Source organism: Pyrus communis, chromosome 3, assembly GCF_041283825.1.
Source record: "Pyrus communis isolate YQ-2024b chromosome 3, ASM4128382v1, whole genome shotgun sequence".
NCBI classification, from domain to species: Eukaryota; Viridiplantae; Streptophyta; class Magnoliopsida; order Rosales; family Rosaceae; genus Pyrus; species Pyrus communis.
This window is the reverse complement of record NC_142567.1, coordinates 24,233,271-24,256,440: the sequence shown is the minus strand read 5'-3', so window position 1 is coordinate 24,256,440 and position 23,170 is coordinate 24,233,271. Positions and strand designations below refer to the sequence as shown.

General features: G+C 35.6%; 2 protein-coding genes across 2 annotated transcripts; both read left to right on the top strand.

Annotated features, from left to right (window-relative positions):
• The first annotated feature begins 4,028 nt into the window (after window positions 1-4,028).
• LOC137714270 (flowering-promoting factor 1-like) lies at window positions 4,029-4,415 on the top strand. Its single transcript, XM_068453519.2, has one exon. It carries the CDS (start codon window positions 4,029-4,031, stop codon window positions 4,413-4,415), a length of 387 nt encoding a protein of 128 aa, XP_068309620.2.
• Window positions 4,416-13,169: 8,754 nt separating this feature from the next.
• On the top strand, window positions 13,170-23,164 carry LOC137715077 (serine/threonine-protein kinase PCRK1). Its single transcript, XM_068454298.2, has 4 exons — window positions 13,170-15,693; window positions 21,079-21,339; window positions 21,921-22,043; window positions 22,375-23,164. The coding sequence occupies exons 1-4, from the start codon at window positions 15,103-15,105 to the stop codon at window positions 22,924-22,926; spliced, it is 1,527 nt and encodes a 508-aa protein (XP_068310399.2). The 5' UTR covers window positions 13,170-15,102; the 3' UTR covers window positions 22,927-23,164.
• The last annotated feature ends 6 nt before the right edge of the window (window positions 23,165-23,170 follow it).

Genomic DNA, 23,170 nt, shown 5'->3' with positions numbered 1-23,170 from the left:
AATTATATTTTTTTTAATAAATATAAACGTACCAAAAATATATATAATGCACCAAACGCAAAGTTGATTAACTAGTTAAATTTGATTTCACAAATCAACCATTGCGACGTGGTGAAGATATTAGGTTGTTGCTCAGACGGAAGTGCCCTTACTAGTTTATGAGTCCCATCACAAATGGGACTCTTGCAAGCCATATCCACATTAATAAATGCAATCAGTAGACTTCTTCACTTAGATTTTCATGGAAAAGAAATACAAACCTACCAAATACTTATAAAAAAAAATATACTAAGGTAACGTGCTAAATATGTACCAAAAAGAAATATATGATTAATCAAAAACATTAAACAAAGAACAAATAGAAAAGTATCCAAACGAAATAAACGGACAATTTCTTCTACTAATAAACATGATTGAATCAAATGCACATATCTGAAATAAACATAGAAAAAATGCTAAATCACTAGTAAATATAGAAGGAAAATTATATTGAATTACGATAGAAATTTCAATATGGTATGATAGAAATTTCGTTTGACAGAATTGGTGTAAGGAAGGAGAAGAAGAGCGTACATCACGTTTCATGTGGTAATTTGAAAGACTTCTTATTGAAATTGAATACTACATTATCTACAAGATTTTAGGAGTTTTGATATAATATCTAGGAATTAAAACGTACATTAAATATAGTGGCTAGTTAGGTAATTTTTCATTATAAAAAATACTACTTCTAATACATGTGACACCTAAATTGTAGGAAGATGTTTAATCAAAACTCTAAAAGGCATGAATGTTTAATCTCAATATTTAAAAAACTAGGCACCTGTATCAAAACGTCCCAAATAAAAAATGTTACGATTACTATATATTTGTATTATCATTTGTATGATCTTTCTAATAGAGATGAGATCTCACATGTGTTGGTAGGCTCTACATCTATTAGAGATGATACAAATGATGCTATAATATGTGGTATAAGTTTAGCATTACTTGCTGGAAATATAGATACCTCCTTTATTTTAAACAGAGTGCTAAAAGAAGGATGTTCGATTTTAGAGGTAAGGATGCGAACTTATTACAATAATTAATTACTATCTGGCATAACTCACGTATCAAATGGGGACATATATTTTCAAAGAACGAGTTTTCTATTTCCTTACTAAATCGAGCCCTATGAAGCACGATTCTCATGCATTGTTTTAAGAGAACTTTAAATAAAAGTATCTGGTACTGTTCACTTTAACGAAAAATCATATTTTTACATTAAAATTTCAATCATGATACTATTCACTTTATCCTTCATTTTGTCTTTATTATTAAAACTCAAAGTTTTCAAACTCTTTTCATTAGTTTTCCTTTGTTTTAATTTGCAAAAAGTATACTAGGTTAATCGTAAATAAGAATATTGATTGCGAAGAAAAAGTAAAATATAGAAGCCTTATGAGAAAAGGTGGGTTTGATCACAACAGAGGATCGGTGCTACTAGTAATGGAACGTGAACCGCTAAGTTTCGATGAGGTACATTTAACACAATTCGACGAAAAATGCTTCTAACTTATCTTTAACTTTTCTCCAATTTTAATCTTCTTCAAGAATTCTTACTCCAGCCTTTCTTTTTGTTTTAATTCCATGAATTCTCTTATGAACCTTCTGATCTTTTGCTACTGTATACAAAGATGTCCAACAATAAGACCTTCCAAACAAAATTCAAGGTCTCGTTTGTTGTCCAGGATTAGCTTGATTTGGACAACCCTGGATTTAATGTACTTTGAAGGAAGAAATTGATGCAACTTCTGAATTTTGTCCAATGGAAGGTAGAAGATCAATATTTCATGAAGCAAGCTTATCTCTCCCAATCCTACTAATTTTATAATCCAGTGTGGGTTGTAGAATTAGGTAGTTGTATCATGGTCGAGTAGACGTTGTAGAACCACAAGCACACGAGTGTGACGAAAATATTGTTCGAAAGACATAGTGTTTGTGCTAGCCTCTACCTTCAATTCATTCAAATTAGTATCATTTTCTTAATCTAGAAAAAAAAAATGGTTGTGTTTACTTATAAATATATTGGGTTCAAATAAAAGCTAGCCAAAACTAAAATGAAAATTTGAAAAAAAAATAACCAGATTTCAAATTCCATATAGAATTATAATCATCATTTTAATTTTATGATAATTGTAACCAAAAATTGATGTAAAAGTATTAATATACCCTTAATATTAGGCTCTCTCACAATAACCCAAACACAACCTTTTAACTACCTTAAAATGATGAATTAATTTCTATCACTTTTCGTTTTCATTATTCTTTGGAACTTTTGAACTACTTTATGCAACCTTTTGGATTTTTGTAAAAGGATACAACAACCATATTTTACCTTTGGCTGCACCTTCATTGTTCAATCACCTATCAATTTTAGAATCTTATTGGAAATACCAAGGTGCCTAACAATTTAATCTCGAAGGCTTTTTATTTTATTTTATTTTTTTGTATTTAATTTATGCTTTTATTCTCGTTTAAAGGTTGCAGACATTCAAAGATGTAGTTAAAGGTTGCAGGCATCTGAAGGTAGTTTAAAGGTTACATAGAATAATGAAAACAAAAAATGATAGAGATTAATTTCTCAAATTGGCGCTAAATGTGGGAATTCAGTACACTCTCTCTATCTATATTCAGATCTGCAATATTATAGATTGTGTTTTGTTTGTTGTGAGAAATCCTTATATTAAGGGTATATTAATACTTTTACATCAAATTTGGTTATATGATCATAAATTTAAAATGGTGGCTATAATGCTACATAAGATCTAAAATTTGGTTATATTTCCAAATTTCCCATACTAAGGGGGGTGTATTCAATTGAGATTTTGAGAGATTTTAATTCTTTTAATGAATCTAAGAGTATTCAATCAAGATTTTAAATGATTCTTTGAAATTAAAGGTGTATTCAATCAGAATTTTAAGATAGTTTATTAAAATCCTTAAAAATTCAGATGTATTCAATTAGGATTTTGAAGAAGTTTATAATATTCCAGGTATATTCAATTAGAAATTGATTTTAAAGGATTTGAGAAAGTTGAGGGATTAGAGGGAATTGTAGAGATTTCGCAGTGTATTTTAAGCATCCACAAATCTCACCTCTTCCCATGAGATTTCGAGAGAATTGAATCAAAATTTTATATGGAATTTCTATAAATCATTTAAACTCCATAAAAATCCATAGATTTATAAATCCATTAAAATCTCTCAAATTCTCAATTGAATATTTCCCTTAAAACACCATAACATTAATTATATCGGATTCTTGCTTACTTCGACCATAAAAAAGAGAACATTTCAAACATTAACCCAATGAGATAGATTAATAAAAAGAAAACCCCTCCGATTAGCAATGTGGAGTGGCTTACAACGTCGACAACTTAAATATCGTATAAAAATCATGTGACTGTTGAATCTTAAATATGACTAGACTAACTTGTTTTAATACTATGAAGAAAATTTTGATTATTACTAAAAACCAAATTATAATAGGACAGTGACTCGTTATACTTACAAGACTTAATAAACCGGTGTATGAGTTTTCACATCCAGACAGTATCTTCCATGTATAAATATAGGATAATGTTAGGAACATTAAAATTTTAAATCAAATTGTCTAAACCAAATGATGTGATTGCAATGTTTGAATTATTAATTAAATGTTAATTAACGTGATATTTTCTACTGATGATACATCATTTAATTTATAAATTTAATTTAAAATTTTAATCTTTTTAATATTATTCTAAATATTATGAAAGCTCAATAACTTCTTAACAGTATGTTTAGAAGCTAAACCAATATCGACCCCACAACTCGAATCAAAGATTAACAATTTTGACATCATTTACTATTGGTTGTCCTTCGGTTAGCTATAAGTAGAATAGGGTTTTGCATACTTTCCCTACACAGGACAACCGTACTTTCTCTTGCACTCTCACTAACTCACATTACCTTCAATATCTTCACCAGTCCCGCTACAACCAACAATGTCCGGAGTGTGGATATTTGACAGAAACGGCGTCGTTCGGCTGGTCACCAACCCAACTAGGGAGTCGTTCGAGCAAAAAGAGCCGCCGCATCCGGGTACAGCCACCGCACCCGGTGCTAGGCCCCGCGTCTTGGTCTACCTCCCAGCCAACCAGGTCATTCAATCCTACTCCGAACTCGAGCAGCGACTCACTGAACTCGGCTGGACTCGCTACCGCAACTCCAATCGGCCCGACCTCCTCCAGTTCCACCGCTCCGAGAACTCAGTCCACCTCATCTCGCTCCCAAATAATTTTGCCAACTTGAAGTCCTTCCATATGTACGACATCGTCGTCAAGAATCGCTCCTTCTTCGAAGTTCGTGACCCGGCTGCATTGCAGAGCTAGGGTTTATGGTGCTTTATTCATCCTCAATATGCATTTTAGTCATGTAAACACCAGGCTTGAGTCGGCCAATTAACAGTGAAATATAATTGTTTCATCTCTTTTTCCATTTTTTTTAAAATAAATAATATTATCTATTATTCAAATTCGTATTTAATTAGAATTGAACCGAAAATCTGTACCAATAAAGGGATATACTACTGGACTGTAATACTAAATGACGTCAGAGAATAATTAAAATCCTGCATTTATGTGGTTGATAAAACGATTAGAGAAATTTACATTGGCTTATTCTTTAATAAACACATCACTTGTATCATAAAGTGATCGTGGTCTAAATTATCGAATCTTAATTATAATATTTTCAAGTTTTTAGCAGTCTTCCTTTTCCATGTTTTATAAATTGGTGGATGTGTTTTTATATCTTTGGAGGCATTTTAATAACAATTTTGTTTTTAGTTCTTCAGTTTTTATTTTCACTATTTTTTAAAACATAAAAAACCAATTGACAAAAAAAGTAAAAAAAAAAAAAAAAAAAATTTAAGTTTTCAAAATTTGACTTTCAGTTTTATGCTGAAAATGGTTACCATATAAGTTTTTAATAACTGAAAATAATGAATGAAATCAAAATGGTTATCAAAACAATCACTTTTAATTATTTATTTTTGGGGTTTTTTGATATGGGTTCAAAGTAAATAAAAATTGGACATATTTCAAAAATCAAAAGTCACTAAAAATTGAACCTATTTCAAAAGGTAGTCTATAAAATTGGACTTATTTCAAAATTTCCCTTTATTTTTTAACATCTTGTAGCAATTAGGATAAGAGGAAATCATTTTGTCACTAAGTGAACAATAATATTACGTAATGAGCGTTATAAACACAAAATTATGTATGTTCTATAATAGATTCTCTCTCTCTCTAAGATAATAGAAACTCACCTTTATCCTTGGTAGGCACATACAAGGGGTGTAGGTAAGCCTTCCCAGTCTTCCCCAAATATAGGGTTGTGGGTTAATCCTTATGATGGTTTGTTTTAACTGCTTGCATGTATGTTGATCAGAAGCATATAGCACTGGTAAGACTGAGAAAGTAACAAGTGGGCCCTCACATGCATTAATGATTGTGAATCAAAATCAAGAAAAAATCCAACTGGAATTTGCAGTTTATAATGAATATTAGAGTCATCAAGAACATGTAGCTAGCTAGCTATACCATGTCCTTTGGGTTGTCAGTTTCAGAAGGCAGAAGTACCACAGACTGTAGAGGTTTAATGCAAAGGAGGATGATTCTCTTTTTTTCTAATTTCTTTACCCTTTTATTTCTTCTTATTTAAACGGTCACGATTAAGCTACGTTAATATTTTATATTGATGTTTTTATAGAGATAATAAGATAAAAAATAATGTGTGATAGGAGAGAATGAGAATAGAAAGATAAAGAATCCTCCTCCTAATGCAAAAGGTTATATTGAATAGGTAAAACAAAAGAATGTGTGTGTCTATATATATATATATATATATATATATATATATATATATATATATCGAAAAGGATTCTCTCCGAATCCCTTTCATCAAGTCCACTAAGACTACAAATTCGAACCTTTGAAATTTGATTGAACGGCTACAAATAGGAATCCATTTTAAAAGTTATAATAATTTTACCCATTAAATCAAATTTCTAATACTCGAATTTGTGACCTTAGTAAAAAGAATATGGAGATGATCCCTTTCCTATACATATACATACATACATATATATATATATATATATATAGTTGCTGTGTGTTGAAAATATTGAAAAGAACCCGTTACTTGTACCACGTATTATGTACTACCTATAAACCGGTGGCCATCCTATTATTATGAAAGGGGATCATCTTCGGATCTCTTTCATCAAATCATCTTTATTAAATAATTTGAATTCTTAATATTTGATTTAACTATTAAAATTATTGTAACTTTTAAAATGAGTTCTTGTTTATAGTATTAGTTGATGAGAATGACTTGATGATGCATATCATTGTTGTTGCAAAGCTCTGAGAAGTAGCAGAAAAACTAGCTACAGCTTCATAAATGCAGATCATATGATGGTATGATATCGGACGAGGATCCTTTCCGGATTTTCTTTGTCAAAATCCAAGAATTAATTAATTGTGTTCGTTTATTATACATATGGTTAGAAATTATTTTAAATTTTAAATTAAATATAAATAGTACATAATAAAAATTAATTGTACAATATATTATGAACGAATATAATTAATTGATCATCTGAATATCACAAAAAAGATCCGAAGAAGATCCTATTCCGTATGATATCCTTTTCTTCCAGTCCCATAGGGGTGTCTATCTGTGTATCATTTCAATTTTCTAAGACTGTTTATCTCGCTGTGGTCAAAGGAAATCAGCTTTTTGCATGGCACAAATTTTTGGATGCTCTGGACTATCTGATATTTCAAATGTTTTAATCGTTAGATATTAATTGTGGTATTTTTAAATAAAAAAATCAACTATTTAAACATCTAGAGTACCTGATAATTTGGGAAATGGATCCTCTTTGAATCTTTTTCATCTAATCTTTTTTCATCAAATAATCTGAATTCTTAAAATTTGATTCAACGATTAAAAACACGAGTTCATTCTAAAAGTTATAATAACTTTAACCGTTAAATCTAATTTAAAAAATTTGAATTATTTAATAAGAAAAATCAAATCAAAAGAATCCGAAAAAATCCTTTCCGATAACACAAGCACCCAAGAAAGTCTTGCATGGTGTGTGTGGTGACTAGATTCGAATCTTGGGGTGGCCCCATTGGATATCGACCTGGCAAAGCTGGAAAGATAGGGATTTTCTAGCATACTAATGTATTTTATATTTCAGAATTTTTAATCATAGGATCCCTAACTAAAATAAACTAAATAAAATCTAACGATTAAAAACTTCGGCAATATGAGATAGAAGAAGAACCCGAAGGATCCCGGCAAGATTCTCTTTGTGAGAATTCTAAAAAAATTTTGAATCGCATTTGTGTAAATAAAAATTATTATAAATTTTTTATTTAAAATTAAATATAAACAGTACTTGATAAAAAATAATTACATAATGTACGATAAATAAATATAATTAAAGGATTTATAGGATCCACCGAAAATAGAAAAAGTAGAGCACGAAAGAGAGAAAGTAAAGATGAAAAACAGATCATTAGCTAGGTCGTGATAAGACACATCGAGCTGCTCTCATGATTCAGGAAGGTCTCATAGCCGTCTGCACAACGTACAGATGGTAATGAATATTCATTAGGCTACAGTATAGCTTGATGATCCCATACGCCACAGTATAGCTACTATGATACCATCCCAAGCCCTAATGTTCATCTATTAAGTACTGCATCTAACTTATTTTAATCGGTCAATTACTTCTATGTGTGCTATTAAACATGACAGATTAGTGGAAGTTTGCCAATGACAAATAGAACAATGGCACACTGGTCTGCTCAAATTTTATTTTGGTCCTGTGTTTTGAATTTTACCAATTTTTATCCTTGTTTTAACTCGTTAACAATTTTTATAATTTTGTATAATTTGACATTAATCTTCTTCCTTTTGTTTAGATTAAAAGAAACTCTATTAAAAAAGATCAAAAACTTACATAGGATAGGTATGTCAAAAGTTGTCCTCGTAGCAAACCAAGAGGTCACAGATGCTAAAAAAACCAAAACAACTTCACGATTATAAATTCATCATTAATACAATGTAATTCCTTCCTAGTCATGGAAGACCAAAATCCAACCAACAAGAAAGACTAAACCTTCCAAGCCGAAGAACTTACATAAAGGCACCACAAGGAAAAGACTGCCCTAGAAGTTACCTGCACTAACCTTGAACATCCTACCCATAGTCCTTCCCAAATGCACAAACCACAAAACCACTCTAGGCTCTAAGGCCATCTCCAACCGAGGGCTGGCCAGATGGCTCGTTTTAGCCTTCTGGCCCTCAAAGATATTAATATTTTAATGAACAGTACATGACCATATTTGCCTCCATCTCCAATCAAGGGCCAAATGGTCATAGGGCTCATTTTAGCCTTGTCACAAAAAACTGTCTCTAAGTAGTATATATATTTTTATATTTAATTTTTTTTTTATGTTGTATAATTTTTATGTTGAAACTAGTTTCGTACAATGCTTTTCTCATCAAGTTCAATAGTATATATATTTACTAAGTAGATTTTAATTTATTTATTTAGTACTTATAACACTTAAGAAATTGAATGATATATATGTAAAAAGCATATATTTCTAGGCATGATAGGGTCGTTAGACTGCATGCATTAGGATTGGAAGAACTATCCCACCGGATGGCAATGAGGCTTTAGCGGAAGGTCGAGAAAGCCAACTGTTATGTTAGAGGAGGTTGCCTCATATGACACATGGATATGGCATGCTTTCTTTAGAGTCCTAGATCCCAAAATGACATTATAGTTCTTGGGCATTCACCCCTCTACAATCGCCTGACGGAAGGTAAAGCACCTCAACTTAACTAATACATCAACGGTCATCAATACAATATAGGGTATTACTTGGCAAATGACATCTACCCAAAGTGGGCGATACTTGTTTAAGCAATTCCAAACCTTAGGAATGACACAAAAAAGTTGTTTACCTTACACCAAGAGGCATACTAGAAAGATGTTGAGCGAGCTTTCAATATTCTACAAGCACGGTGGAAGATCATCAGCGAACCGGCAAAAGGGTGGAGTCGAGAAAATTTGGACTCCATCATGATGTCTTGCATCATATTACACAATATGATAGTGGAGGATGAGCGAGATAGGTATATTGATGGAGAGTCCGATGATGACCAAGAAGATCCAAATAGGTCAAGAAGGGCTCATGCAAAAATATATTATTGGCCTAATTTGCCTTTCAATCCAAGAACTGGTAGTATCTATAAATGAGTACATGAGACGCTACAAAATGATACATTCTCGTGCCACAAACAAGCACCTACAACAGGATCTTGTTGCACATCTTTAGGCCAAAAGAAGTATAGAGTAGGCGTTTAAGTTTTATGTTGTTAAATGTTTTTAAAAATGTTGTTTCAGTTTCATGTTGTTAAATATTTGTTTTTATGTTGTATAATTTTTATGTTGAAACTAGTTTCGTACAATGCGTTTCTCATCAAGTTCAATAGTATATATATTTACTAAGTAGATTTTAATTTATTTATTTAGTACTTATAACACTTAAGAAATTGAATGATATATATGTAAAAAAAAAATTATTGTGGGTTTTTATTAGAAAAATATATTATTGTGGGGTTTATGTAAAAAAAAATTGAATTTGAAAGGAGTAAAGTCACATTTTCAGTAATTTTTATAATAATTGAAAAAGAAAAAAAACCTTGCGTGACACCTTAAAATGGTCGTCGCACAAAAGCACTTTGCGTGACGTCAAATTGTATACCTACATCGTGCAAGTTATGATAATTTTGATGGTGCAATAGTGAAAAATAGGCATTTTTTTCAATTTTCCTAAGTTTGGACCTCTTCCCTCTTTCCATATAATTAATAAACCTCTATCTTCCCTCTTTCCCATATAGACCTCTTCCCTCTTTCCCTCAATTTTCCTAAGTTTGGACCTCTTCCCTCTTTCTCTTCCTTCTCACTCATCTGTCCTTCTCTCTTTCCCATACACATCTCTCTCCCTCTCGTTCGCAAGCTTTCCTCTTCACAATCTCCAATCCAACCACCACCACTACTCTGTCGGTTGTCTCTCTCCCTCTCGTTCTAAACGACGGGCAGCAACGCGAATCTCGAAGCCGACGTGAATCAAGTCCTAAAATCAAGGTGAAGGTTTCTGATTTTCAATGGGTTTTTGTTATTTAGGGTTTAGGCTCAAATTGCATGTTGGGTTTTTGTCAATTTGCTTTTTTCGTGATGTGATTCGAGTTGATTGTCTGAAGTTTTTGCAATTTTGTTGATCTGTATATGTGTTTTCTGTATGAACATGGAGGTGTTCTTGCTGAAGTTTTTGCAATTTTGTCAATGACTTATTTATGTTTGGTAGTATTTATGAGTTATTACCAAGATTGATCTGAGTATGTAGAGCATAATTTGAGCATTGTTGAAATGAATTTGCAGTATTCTAATGTTTTCAGTCGAATGGTCGCTATCCCAATGAAGACTTCACCGAAAGTCAAAGCCTTTGTGCAATTTCCCCTGCTTGTTTATAGAGGATATTAGGTGAAGCACATGCCTTTACTAGATATATTTAGGACTTTGGATCTACAAGTTAAGAGGAGAGAGAAGACTTGTAAAATTACAGCATAAGTTTTTCCGGTGCAACTATTCGTGTAGTAAACTTTGTTATCCGATGGTTGTGAACCTGATTAAATTATAACACTAACTAATGTAAACCTTGATAGCACAAGTTGTCTAATTACGCTGATAGTCTCTCAAACTTACAAGTTCTACTGAATTCCTATTTCGTATCTTAATTCTTCACGGGGGGATACAGCAAACTTGGATTTGCACCGAGTTCTTGTTCAATAAATAAAAGCTTACTATTATTTTATTGTTTTTCATATTCGTAGGTCATTTTTGATCTTGATGATATATCCCCCGAGGTCAAGGCCTACTTAGATAAGACTTTAGCAACCCAGTACAAACATTGGAAGAACTATCTTCACACGCATTTTAAGCTATAGGATACTCCGAAGATTGCTCGCCTACATGGTTGCCCAAGTGAGTTGAAGGACCGGCCAGAGGATTAGGAGTGGCTCTGCAAACATTTTACGGACCCAAAATTTGTGGTATGTACATAATATTTGAATAATAATTTATTATTGTTTTAGTTATTTTTTTAAGCTTTTTTGATTAATTTATTTCAAATAGTCGCACTAACATGTATATTGTGTGTTTCACAGAAGAAATTTGTTGCTGTCAAGATAGCTCGAGAGTCAAAGAAACTTCTCCACCATTCCGGTTCGAAACCCTTTTCGTATAGGCTTGAGGCACGATGTCAGGTAAAGGTATATTAATTTAGAAATTTTATACAATTTATTTATTATTATTGATTAATAAAATTTTCTTAATGTTTTTTTTTTTTCCTTCAGAAGGGTTCTAAGTTCCCAAAGATCGACATGTTCGAGGATGTTTACGTTCGACCTGAAGATGCGACCGCTAAGCAACTTCATGTAAGTATATATGTAATTGTTATTATTCTTATATGTATGAATTGGTCAAATATTATTTATATATATGTTTTTTCTTTATTGTTACAGGCTCTTATGGTGGAAAAGCGCAATGCTGTTCTCCAAGAAGCAACATCGTAGCTTCCCCTGGAGACCCCAATTAAGGGCGTCGTGGTACCCGAGGATGCAGGTTTTCAGATCCTGACTGATGTCCTGGATCAGAACTTCGGTCGTCGTCACGGCAAGGTTGTTCGGTGCATGGGGAAAGCACGAGTTCGTGAGACTGGTGTTTCTTCTTCCAGATCGAACACCACAAAGGTTGATTCATTGAATGAGGAAGTGACAACCTTAAAGGATCAACTTGAGGTCCAGGGTGAGTAGATGAATGAGCAAATAAGGGCCCAGGGCGAGCAGCTGCAGGTTTATGTCAGGCATATAAGAGACCTTATACAAGCCATACAGATGACCAACCTCCAAATCTCGCTACCAGTACCTAATCTTGCTACACCATCAACCTCCGAGTCACTTCATCCTGCCAATACCCAGTAGCCACTGCACCTAGAAGACTACTTGTAGTTTTTTCTTTTTTATTCGGACATCTTGTATGTACATTTTCATATATTTTATAATGAAATACTTTTCTTTGGTTAATTAATTATTGTTTAGAATTTAATTACAATATTATTAAAAATTAAGAAAATAATATTTTTGACCAAAACCAAAAATCCACTTTGCGCGACATAGGCTACGTCGCACCAAGTCACTTTGTGCGACGTATACTGCGTTGCGCAAAGTAGCTTTGCGCGGCGAAGGGGTTACATGCGTCGCGCAAAGACACTTTGCGCGACGCAGCCTGCTTCGCACAAAGTCACTTGCGTGACAAAGGGGTTACATGCGTCGCGCAAAGTGCGTGACGCATGTAACCCCTTCGTCGTGCAAGTCCTTTTGTCATTGCCTTGCCGCGACGGTTTCCGCAAGACGAAGGTTCGTTAGGCAAAGTTTTGCGCGACATTTTTTGACTTTGTGCGACAAAAGACCTGCGTCGCGCAAAGTTTTTTTGTACTAGTGATAAAATCATCTTGAAAGACTCACGAACATCCTCCTATTGGAATCACTCCAAAATTCATCTGTTTGATTACTTTTCGCTCAAGAGGAAATCAAATGTCCTACATTGGAAATATAATTCAAAGTATCAAAATCTCACCAAAATAATCAATAAATTATTACTAAGATTAGAGTAAAACATATAGTAAAATCTTGAAGTGACCTTCACATGTGTCTTGTGGCGGTTCGCATGGTGACGTCGACTTGGTGGATGGCGCATACGTCGACATTTAAGATGGAAAGATATGCTCGGGTCTGATCGTCTACTTGACAGATGCGCCTCGGTGAGTATCCTATTCGAGCCGTCAGACTGATTGAGGTGGAATAAAGTGGTCGTTCGAGCCGTGAGATAGAATTCCAAATTCGACCTTGCTGCGTAAATAAAAATAGTTTGACCCCATATTGGACCTTATTTTGTTTATGGCCCAAACATAATGGTTTTGAATGTGTTTTTTTTTTTTTTTTTTTGTTTTTTAAACCAGCAAAGATTTAATTTCATGTACAGTTATCACATTAACATGCTTATGATATTACATCCCATTTTTCTGGTTGATCGATGCGAGAAGTTGCTTGTAATGCTGGGAAGACCCACGAAGAGGATCAAGATATACAGTACAATAACATTCATGTATTGTACATCTTATATGATGTTTTTTTTTCCTGCAGTCTCCTTCGTTGGTTTCAATTAGACGACTTAGTATTGTTGCTTACCGACTTGTAAGAATTAGAAAACAGTACTATTGATCATTTTGCTAGCGTTTCAAAAGTGACTGCAGAAAAGAGAACGTAGGTAGCATCTTTGTGTTGTGATCGTTGGACGTTGGATCATAATCCAACGGTTAATAGGTTTACAATAGTTAATTTAAAGGAAAACTAATGAAAATGACTTTAAAACTTTGAGTTTTAACAATAAGGAGAAAATAAAGGGTAAAGTGAATAGTACTAAGATTGACTTTTTAGTGTAAAAATGTGGTTTTTCGTTAAAGTCAACAGTATCGGAAGCTTTTCGTTAAAATTCCCTTTAATTTAAAGATTGTTTGCAATATAATTAAGATTAAGATTTAGTTAATAGCTATAACTTGTATCCCAAGTAAAGTTAATATATTCCGAATCTCCTTGGGGAATAAGGGCTCCTAATTCTATCCTATTTGGAATGAGATTTGATGTATCAATTATCCTTGGACTGCAAGGATTCCTAATGACATTATTATGGGAATATTCATTAGAGTTAAGTCCATATAAATATAAGGCTAAGGTCCCTGCTCACAACACATAGAAACTCATATGAACGTCCCATTAGATCGAGTATAAAGGAGTATTGAGTGTGCAGAAGACTTTTGTCAACTAACATATTATTCCGCAGGATTTCAATACAACTTCCACCGAAGGAGAAGTCCATGGTTGAGCCTATTCCGCACGGTTCTGTCAAAGATGGTTCATCTTTCCTACAGGCTATGTTGACTTCGATTACTTTATCAATTGAGCATAATTTATAGATTCTTTCAAATTAGTGTTTTTAGTTATTTATGAAATATATAAAGTATAACAGTGACCACCAGAAGACTTTGCATATTTTTATACTTGTCCGCGTATGCTTTTCTAGAAGGCATGGCTGCGCAGCAGAACAAGTTTTAGGACAAAGCAACTTGAAGTTGAAGGTGACCAAACAACTTGACCTAATCAAACGACGAAAAGTGCAGACACCTAAATTTCCTATTATACCCTTCAACTTAGTAATGGGGGATCTTCTGCAGTTGCTCGTGATCCACTCCGATTCCTCATTTAAAAACGGCATACAAAAAACAACAAGATCAAAACAAAAGAGAAAAAATATATATATATCAACTCAGAACTCTCCCTTTGAAACAGTGCTTGTACATTGGGACTCATTCTATAAACAAAAATTTAATTCGATGGTTTTTAGCTTTACTTTGGACCTTGAGTGATTGTGTTTGATGAACTTACTTTGTCGCGATTTAGACAGGTATAGAAGAAGTAGGCGGTCGCTTAAACAGGCGCATAGGCAAGTTTACACATTCTTTCGTAATTTTCAAACGTTTAGAGATTAATTGTGGTAGACAGTTGCCAACTACTTAACTGCTAATTTTTTAAAATAGTGTTGTACATAAAAATATCCGAGCCGTCACGAGTTACAAGTTTTACAAGCTAAACATACAAATTTTCAATTGACTCATTTTTTTAGCGAGCTTAATATTTGTTCGATCTCAGCTCGTTTTATTTACACAATGGAACCTGAACAAGCAAAAAACAAACCGAACACGAGTCGAACTCGAACCGATAAACATCCCTATACCTAAGACTAGCTTGTTTCGATTATTTTACTCCAATATTGCCTTCGTTTTAAACAACCCACTATTTTGTTGGAATATGTTTTTTTTCTCTACAAAATCGCCGCCCAATTTCTCACAAATCAACATTTTAAAATATAAAAACAAACAAACATTTTGTCAACTTCGTCGTTCTGAGTTGCGATCGAATTCCAAGCTCCTCTCTCTCTCTCTCTCTCTCTCTCTCTCTTTTGACTCTGTGTGTCTGCAACTTCTGAACTTTGCCGGACTTTCTTCTGAACCGATGAAGTGCTTCCATTTCACTAACGGGGAGCGGCGGGACGACGATGAACCCGGCGTCGTTCCCCGGACGACGTCGAAGGTGTCGTGGGTGCGGTCTCTCAGCGTGGCCTCCAGCAGGTACGACACTAGGCGGTCCGAGTTCGACTCGGACTCGAGGGACCTGTCCGATTCGTTGGCATTCCAGGAGCTGCTAAGTATGCGGCGGGCCAATGACCTGAGGGTGTTCACGTTCTCGGAGCTGAAGGCGGCGACCAGGGGATTCAGCAGGGTATTGCTGATTGGGGAAGGAGGGTTTGGGTGCGTTTACAGAGGAATCGTCAGTGGCTGCGACGTCGGCGACGGGAAATTGGACGTTGCTATCAAACAGTTGAGTCGCAATGGCTTCCAGGCATGCTCTTTGATCCCCTTTCAATTTTTTATTTTCTTTCAAAATTTGTCGCCTTTTTATTGTAAGATAGTTACTGTATCTGAAAAGCTTTGGATTTTTAGTGTTTTAATCACTAAAATTGTTGGATTGGATTGCAATTTTACAAATTCTACGTGGCAATTATTGTATATCTTAAATTTGAATTTATCAAGCTTTTCTCTGGGACTGTTGCTTTGTGGGTTTCGTTTTGTTGTTATTTTCTAGTAAGTTTGTGGCGTTGGGGTGGAAAGTTTGCTTGAATTTGGAGATGGGATTTGTGTCATTTCAGCTAGTTGAATTCGGGTTGTGGGCACGGCATACTTGAGAAACCATATATTTAGAAAGGAGTCGATGATTCTAATGTTGAAACTTACTCTTCGATCAAACCAAACCAATAACAGAAAACATGAACAACGGAAGCACACTTTATTGATTGAATAAAGGAATACAAGAAAAACTCACACATACAAATAGTTTTCTTGTCACATAAGTCTCTCACACACTATATCCACATTCACTATACCCTAACGTTAAGGACCCTTTTATACTAAATCAAAACCTAATCCTAAACTGAGTTGGAATCCTAAACCTATCTGAAACTTGCGTCCAAGTTTCCCATACCTATTACAATTAGAACTCCCACACCAGTTAGGAACCCTTCTCGGATTCTATACCAACTTCTAACAAACTCCACCTTGGTAAGAACTCCGCCTCGAGACTTCTTCTGCTTCCATCGCTCCACCATTTTCAAGTATCAAACCTGTCTTACATGCACCAAACCCAGACAATGACTGAATTTTGATGCACCAACCACCTTTGTTAACATATCTGCAGGATTATCAGCTGAAGCAATTTTCTTTACAAGAATCTCGCCTTCAGCTATAATCTCCCGAACAAAATAATATCTTACATCTATATGTTTGGTTCTTGCATGATGCACTTGATACTTCGCCAAGTAAATAGCACTTTGACTATCACAATGCACATCTATCTTGCGCTGTTTAACTCCCAAATCTGCTATTAATCCCAGTGTCCAAATAGCCTCCTTAATTGCTTCTGCCATTGCCATATATTCAGCTTCTGTAGTTGATAAAGCAACAGTTGGTTGTAGAATTGATCTCCAACATATAGGACCATTCGCCATGGTAAACACATATCCTGTGGTAGATCTTCTTTTGTTTAAGTCACTAGCAAAATCAGAATCTACATATCCAATCGAGAACTTCTCGATTCCTTTATCATTCCGCTCAAAACAAATTCCCGTGCTCCTTGTTCCATGCAAATATCGCAGTATCCATCGAGCAGCTTCCCAATGCATTTTTCCAGGATTATGCATAAATCTACTTACTAATCCAACGGCATGAGCAATATCAGGTCGAGTACACACCATGGCATACATCAACCCTCCAACCAAACTAGAATAAGGAATGTCCTTCATCTTAGTCCTTTCTTCATCAGACTTAGGGCATAACTGTGTGCTCATCTTGAAGTGAGAGGCCAGAGGTGTACTTACAGGTTTGGTTTCATCACGGATGCCAAACTTGTGTAGCAATCTTTCCACATACTGTTTCTGTGATAAACACACCAGCCCTTTCTTTCTATCCCGTGTGATTTCCATCCCCAAAATTTTCTTTGCTTCGCCAAGGTCTTTCATCTCAAACTCATTTTGCATCTGAGTTTTGAGTTTTGAGATTTCTGTTTGATCACTAGAGGCAATGAGCATATCATCTACATAAATCAGTAAATATACATATGTACCTTTCCTTGTTTTCTTGTGATATACACAGTGATCGTATTGGCTTCTAGTGTAGCCAAAATCCTTCATAACCTTGTCGAACCTCAAGTACCATTGCCTTGGTGATTGCTTCAAACCATATAGAGATTTGTTGAGCTTGCATACTAGATTCTCCTTTCCTTTCTCTTCGTATCCTTCTGGTTGACATATGTAAATTTCTTCAGATAAATTTCCATGCAGAAACGCAGTTTTTACGTCCAATTGTACTAATTCGAGATCGAACTGTGCCACCAGTGCTAGGAGGATTCGAATGGATGAATGTTTCACCACGGGAGAGAAGATTTCATTGTAATCTATTCCCTCTTTCTGAGCGTAGCCTTTTGCTACTAATCTGGCTTTAAACCTTACTGAACTTGCATTATTTATTCCATCTTTCTTTGCATACACCCATTTGCATCCAATGGCCTTTCTTCCCTTAGGTAGCTCCACCAGATCCCAAGTTTTGTTCTTCTTTAGTGACAACATCTCATCATCCATAGCTTCATGCCAATTTTTAGCTTCTTTACTCCTTGATGCTTCTGTGAAATCTGTAGGGATGTCTACTTCGATTACTGTCAATGCGTAGGCTATACAGGAGACGCAATCTTTGAATTTAGCAGGAAGCCCAACCTCTCTTTTTCCTTTTCTCTTGGCGATACAATCTTCTTGATCTGGTACATCATTAATCATACTGTCCTCTTCTTGCTTTTCTTCTTGATCGACACTGATTTGACCCTCATTGTCGTGTTTGTCTTCATCTCTTGAATGTTCAGTTTGTTCTTTTGCTAGCTCCACCTCTTGCACAATCTTTCGATCTTCTCTTAGTTGCATATGGGTTTCATTAAACGTCACATTTCTGCTTATTACAACCTTCTTGAGTTCTGTACTCCACAATCTGAATCCCTTGACGCCACTGTTAAACCCTAGAAAAATAGCCTTCCTTGCTCTCGGGTCTAATTTATTTTCTTTCACATGGTAATACGCATCACACCCGAATACCCTTAGTCTGTCATAATCTTGAGCAATTTGTCCTGACCATACTTCCATTGGAGTCTTTCCGTTTAAGGCTGAAGAAGGAAGACGATTTAGAATGTGACATGCATAACTCAATGCTTCTGCCCAAAAACGTTTATGCAGTTTTGCTTGTGACAGCATACATCTGACCTTTTCTAACAGTGTTCGATTCAACCGTTCTGCAATTCCGTTCTGCTGAGGAGTTTCTCTAACACTGAAATGTCGTGTTATACCTTCCTTTTTGCAGGTTTCAAAGAAGGGATCAGACGTATACTCTCCCCCATTATCACTTCTTAAGACTTTCAATTTTTTCTCAGTCTTCCTTTCGACTGTGTTTTTCCATTCTAAGAAAATATCCAGCACCTCATGTTTGTGCTTCATCATATAAATCCATGCTCTTCGTGAATAATCATCAATGAAGGATACGAACCATCTCTTTCCTCCTAGGGATTCATTCTTCGCAGGCCCCCAGACATCTGAGTGTACATAATCCAGGATTCCCTCCGTTTGATGTATTGCCGTGCCAAAACTTACTTTGGTTTGTTTGCCAAGGATGCAATGTTCACAAAAATCGATCTTCCCACTTTTGGCTCCCTCTAGGACCCCTTGTTTAATCAATCCTTGCAATGCCTTGTTTCCCACGTGCCCTAGCCTCATATGCCATAGACAAGATGTATCTGATTGATCACTTGCTGCTACCATAGCCATCGGAGATTCAATAGTGGTGCCTTCTAACAAATAAAGCAAACCCCTTCTTGGCGCTTTCATTATCACTAATGCTCCTCTTGCAACCTTCAATGTTTGTTTTTCTGAGTAGAATTTACAACCTTGATCTTCAAGAGTTCCAAGCGAGATTAAATTCTTCTTAAGATTTGGGACATATCTCACCCCTTGTAACTCTCGGACTACACCATCATGGTGTCTGATTTTAACACTACCAATTCCTTTCGTTGCACATGGATTATCATCCCCCATATATACCATTCCAGTGAGGGTCTTGAACGAAGAAAACCAATGACGTTGAGAGGTCATATGATGCGTGCATCCAGTATCAAGCACCCAGTGATTCATATAATTTATTCCGTCTGATGCAGTTAGGGCACAGACGAAATCTTCATTGTCAGCCTCGACAATGTTGGCCTCTGAGTCTTCATATTTCTTCTCTTTGTTCTTGGCTTTGATTTTGGGACAATCCTTTTTCCAGTGCCCTTTCTCATGACAAAAGGCGCACTCATCTTTATCGAGAAACTTTCTGTTGCTTGAGGCACCTCTCGAACGAGACTTGCCTTTCTTCTTAGTTGCTGGTTTTCTTTCCTTTGATCTTCCTCTTACCATTAGTGCTTCGGAATTGTTTCTCTCTTGTCTGTCTAAATTGCGGACTTCATGATTCATCACTGCGCTTGAGATTTCATCAAACTTAAGAGTTTCTCTACCATAAATCCATGTCGTAACAAACGACTCGTGAGATTCAGGTAGGGAATTCATCAGAATCAACGCTTTATCTTCATCTTTGATCGTCTCTTCTAGGTTCAGAAGTTCAGCAATCATCTTGTTAAATTCTTCAAGATGGTCAATCATCTTAGTTCCTTCCTTGTACTGAAAACGATACAATTTACTCTTAAGATAAAGTCTGTTTTCTGCACTCTTCTTCAAGTACTTCGATTCCAACGTATCCCATAGCTCTCTAGCTGATGAGATATTCATTACACCATATTTTTGTGCTTTTCCAAGACATAGTCTAATCGTGGAACATGCATGTGCATTCAGCCGCTGCCATTCCTCCTTCCTCATTGTTATAGGCATGTCTTCAAGCACCACCAGTAAACCTTGTTGAATCAGTACATCCTTTACTTCGCACTGCCACATAGCGAAGTTATTTGTCCCAATGAATTTCTCGATCTCAAACCTAGCACTTTGCACCGAAGTCTTGGTTACCTCAGTACCCCTATCATCTCCACTTTCAGTTTTTGTCATCGTTTTGATTTGACCACGCAACCTATGGCTCTTGATACCACTTGTTGAAACTTACTCTTCGATCAAACCAAACCAATAACAGAAAACATGAACAACGGAAGCACACTTTATTGATTGAATAAAGGAATACAAGAAAAACTCACACATACAAATAGTTTTCTTGTCACATAAGTCTCTCACACACTATATCCACATTCACTATACCCTAACGTTAAGGACCCTTTTATACTAAATCAAAACCTAATCCTAAACTGAGTTGGAATCCTAAACCTATCTGAAACTTGCGTCCAAGTTTCCCATACCTATTACAATTAGAACTCCCACACCAGTTAGGAACCCTTCTCGGATTCTATACCAACTTCTAACATCTAAAGTATAAAGCCTGTCAGTTGTCAACATAGCCGGTTTACTAACAGTTGTTGTGTAGTTTTGTACTGAAATTGTGTTTTGCTAGTAGGATAATTGATTAGTGATTGGTTTCGATTAAGAATTTCTTTGACCCGTCCGAATGTAGTTTTACTTTACGTGCTCTATTTCGGATTCTAGTTTTCAAGTTTTTTGAGGTTGTCTAATGGGGTTGCAGTATTTTACATTCTAGTATTCAGGGGCATAAGGAGTGGATTAACGAAGTAAACTTGTTGGGCGTTGTCAGGCACCCAAATCTTGTTAAGCTAGTAGGATACTGTGCAGAAGACGATGAAAGGGGGATTCAACGCCTATTGGTTTATGAACTTATGCGTAATAAAAGCTTGGAGGACCATCTATTGGTTCGGTTTTCACCATCTCTCCCATGGATGACAAGACTAAGAATTGCCCATGATGCAGCCCGCGGATTGGCATATTTACATGAAGAGATGGATTTTCAGGTACGCTCTATTGTTTATTTTTATATCAAAACTACCCTACATGAAGACACTCTTCTCACGTTGCCCTTATCTAAAATATACATATAGATCCATTGTCTGTAGCCTTTTCCCTTGTTCCCTTAGGTCGTTTGCAGGAGGGATTTGCAAGTACCAAGGGATTTAGGCTAAGTTAGTTGGAAATGAACTACAAAAAATTAGATTGAGGGAGTTGAAATGCGTTGCATGATAATTAGAAAGACAAACAAAGGATTCACAAATGACTCCTTCGAAGTAGTCATTTGTAAATCCCTGTTATTGCATTGTATTGAGTATCTAAGTTCAAAAGCTCCGTATGATCTTTTGTAGTGCATTTCTAACTAACTTAACCTAAATCCCCTGGTATTTGCAAATCCCTCGTCCAAACAGTTTTTTGTGCATAAATATTCCCATTTTTTTTTTTTTTTTTTTTTATAACAGATGATATCTGCAAACTCATGCCTCCCGTCACTTTTCATATATCTGGTGGCCTACATTTTGCTTAAGTTACCTTCTCAACTATTCTCTAGTCAATATGATCTGGATCTTCCTTATAATCGGTGCAGCTAATTTTCCGCGACTTTAAACCATCAAACATTCTGCTAGACGAGGACTTCAATGCAAAGCTTTCAGACTTTGGACTCGCAAGGCAGGGACCTCCAGAGGGAACAAGTCATGTTTCAACAACAGTAAGTTGCATTATCCTTCGGGTAGAGAAGTTTGTCTTTCTAGAATGAATTTGGGCATATCGTCCTCTTAAGGTGTTGGGAGTTTGGGATGCAAAGTCGCTGATTTCACCTAGGTGATATTAGCGATAAAAGTAAATGGTTATTGAAAATTCTAGGCCTTCCTTGGCACTTTGAAAATTTCTGGGAAGACTAAACTGATGGCCAATCTCTTATGAATTCTGAAATGGGACCTATTAGCAATGGCAACCAACTTCATTGTTTGTTTCTGGTGAATTGTAAGTCCTGTGTTCTGGGAAATGGATTACTTACAATGAATATTCGGTTTTTATAGATTGTGGGGACAATAGGTTATGCGGCTCCAGAATATGTACATACAGGGAAGCTGACTGCTAAAAGTGACGTATGGAGCTTCGGAGTGGTTCTGTATGAGCTCATCACAGGAAGAAGGGCAGTGGACAGAAATTTGCCCCGGAATGAGCAAAAGCTTTTGGAATGGGTCAAGCCCTACGTTCCAGACTCAAAGAAATTCCACGTTATTGTTGACCCTCGGCTTGAAGGACAGTATTGCATCAAATCAGCTCAAAATCTTGCATCATTAGCCAACAGATGTCTATTAAAACAACCAAAGTCTCGGCCGAAAATGAGTGAGGTGGTTGGGGTTTTGCGATGCGTCATAGATGAGCTGTCATCTCAAGACAAAGTTGTCCCTGAACCTGTGATTGAAACCGAAGAAGCAAAGGAAGAAACCGTGGAGGAGACTGCAATCGAGTCTACTAAACAAGGGAACAAAAAGAGGGTTTTCGATATAAGAGACATGGTAAACTTTAGAACCAAGTCTATTCGGAAGTTGGATTGGAGAAACTGGAGCCCGTGGTTGATATGAACTTGGTGATTAAGCAATCAGCCAGATTGTGTCAGGAAAAAACCCTCATCCACGAGCTTTCCTCGCTCCTGGAACGAAAGACAACAGATACTTGTTCTTCAAAACTTACGGAGGTATAGGGTTCCTATCCTTTTTTTTTATGGTTTGTATATATAATTTGTAAAAAGACGCTGCACTTTTGAGGCATGCAACCGTTTGATTCAAGCACATAATTTGAGTCACAGGTTAATTTTCTCTCCCCTGT

Coding starts and splice junctions, on each gene's coding strand:
- LOC137714270 (XM_068453519.2), top strand. CDS start 4,029: ATGTCCGGAGTGTGGATATTTGACAGAAACGGCGTCGTTCGGCTGGTC.
- LOC137715077 (XM_068454298.2), top strand. CDS start 15,103: ATGTTTTTTTTCTCTACAAAATCGCCGCCCAATTTCTCACAAATCAAC. Junction 15,694..21,078: donor TGAGTCGCAATGGCTTCCAG/GCATGCTCTTTG, acceptor TCTAGTATTCAG/GGGCATAAGGAGTGGATTAA. Junction 21,340..21,920: donor ATGAAGAGATGGATTTTCAG/GTACGCTCTATT, acceptor TAATCGGTGCAG/CTAATTTTCCGCGACTTTAA.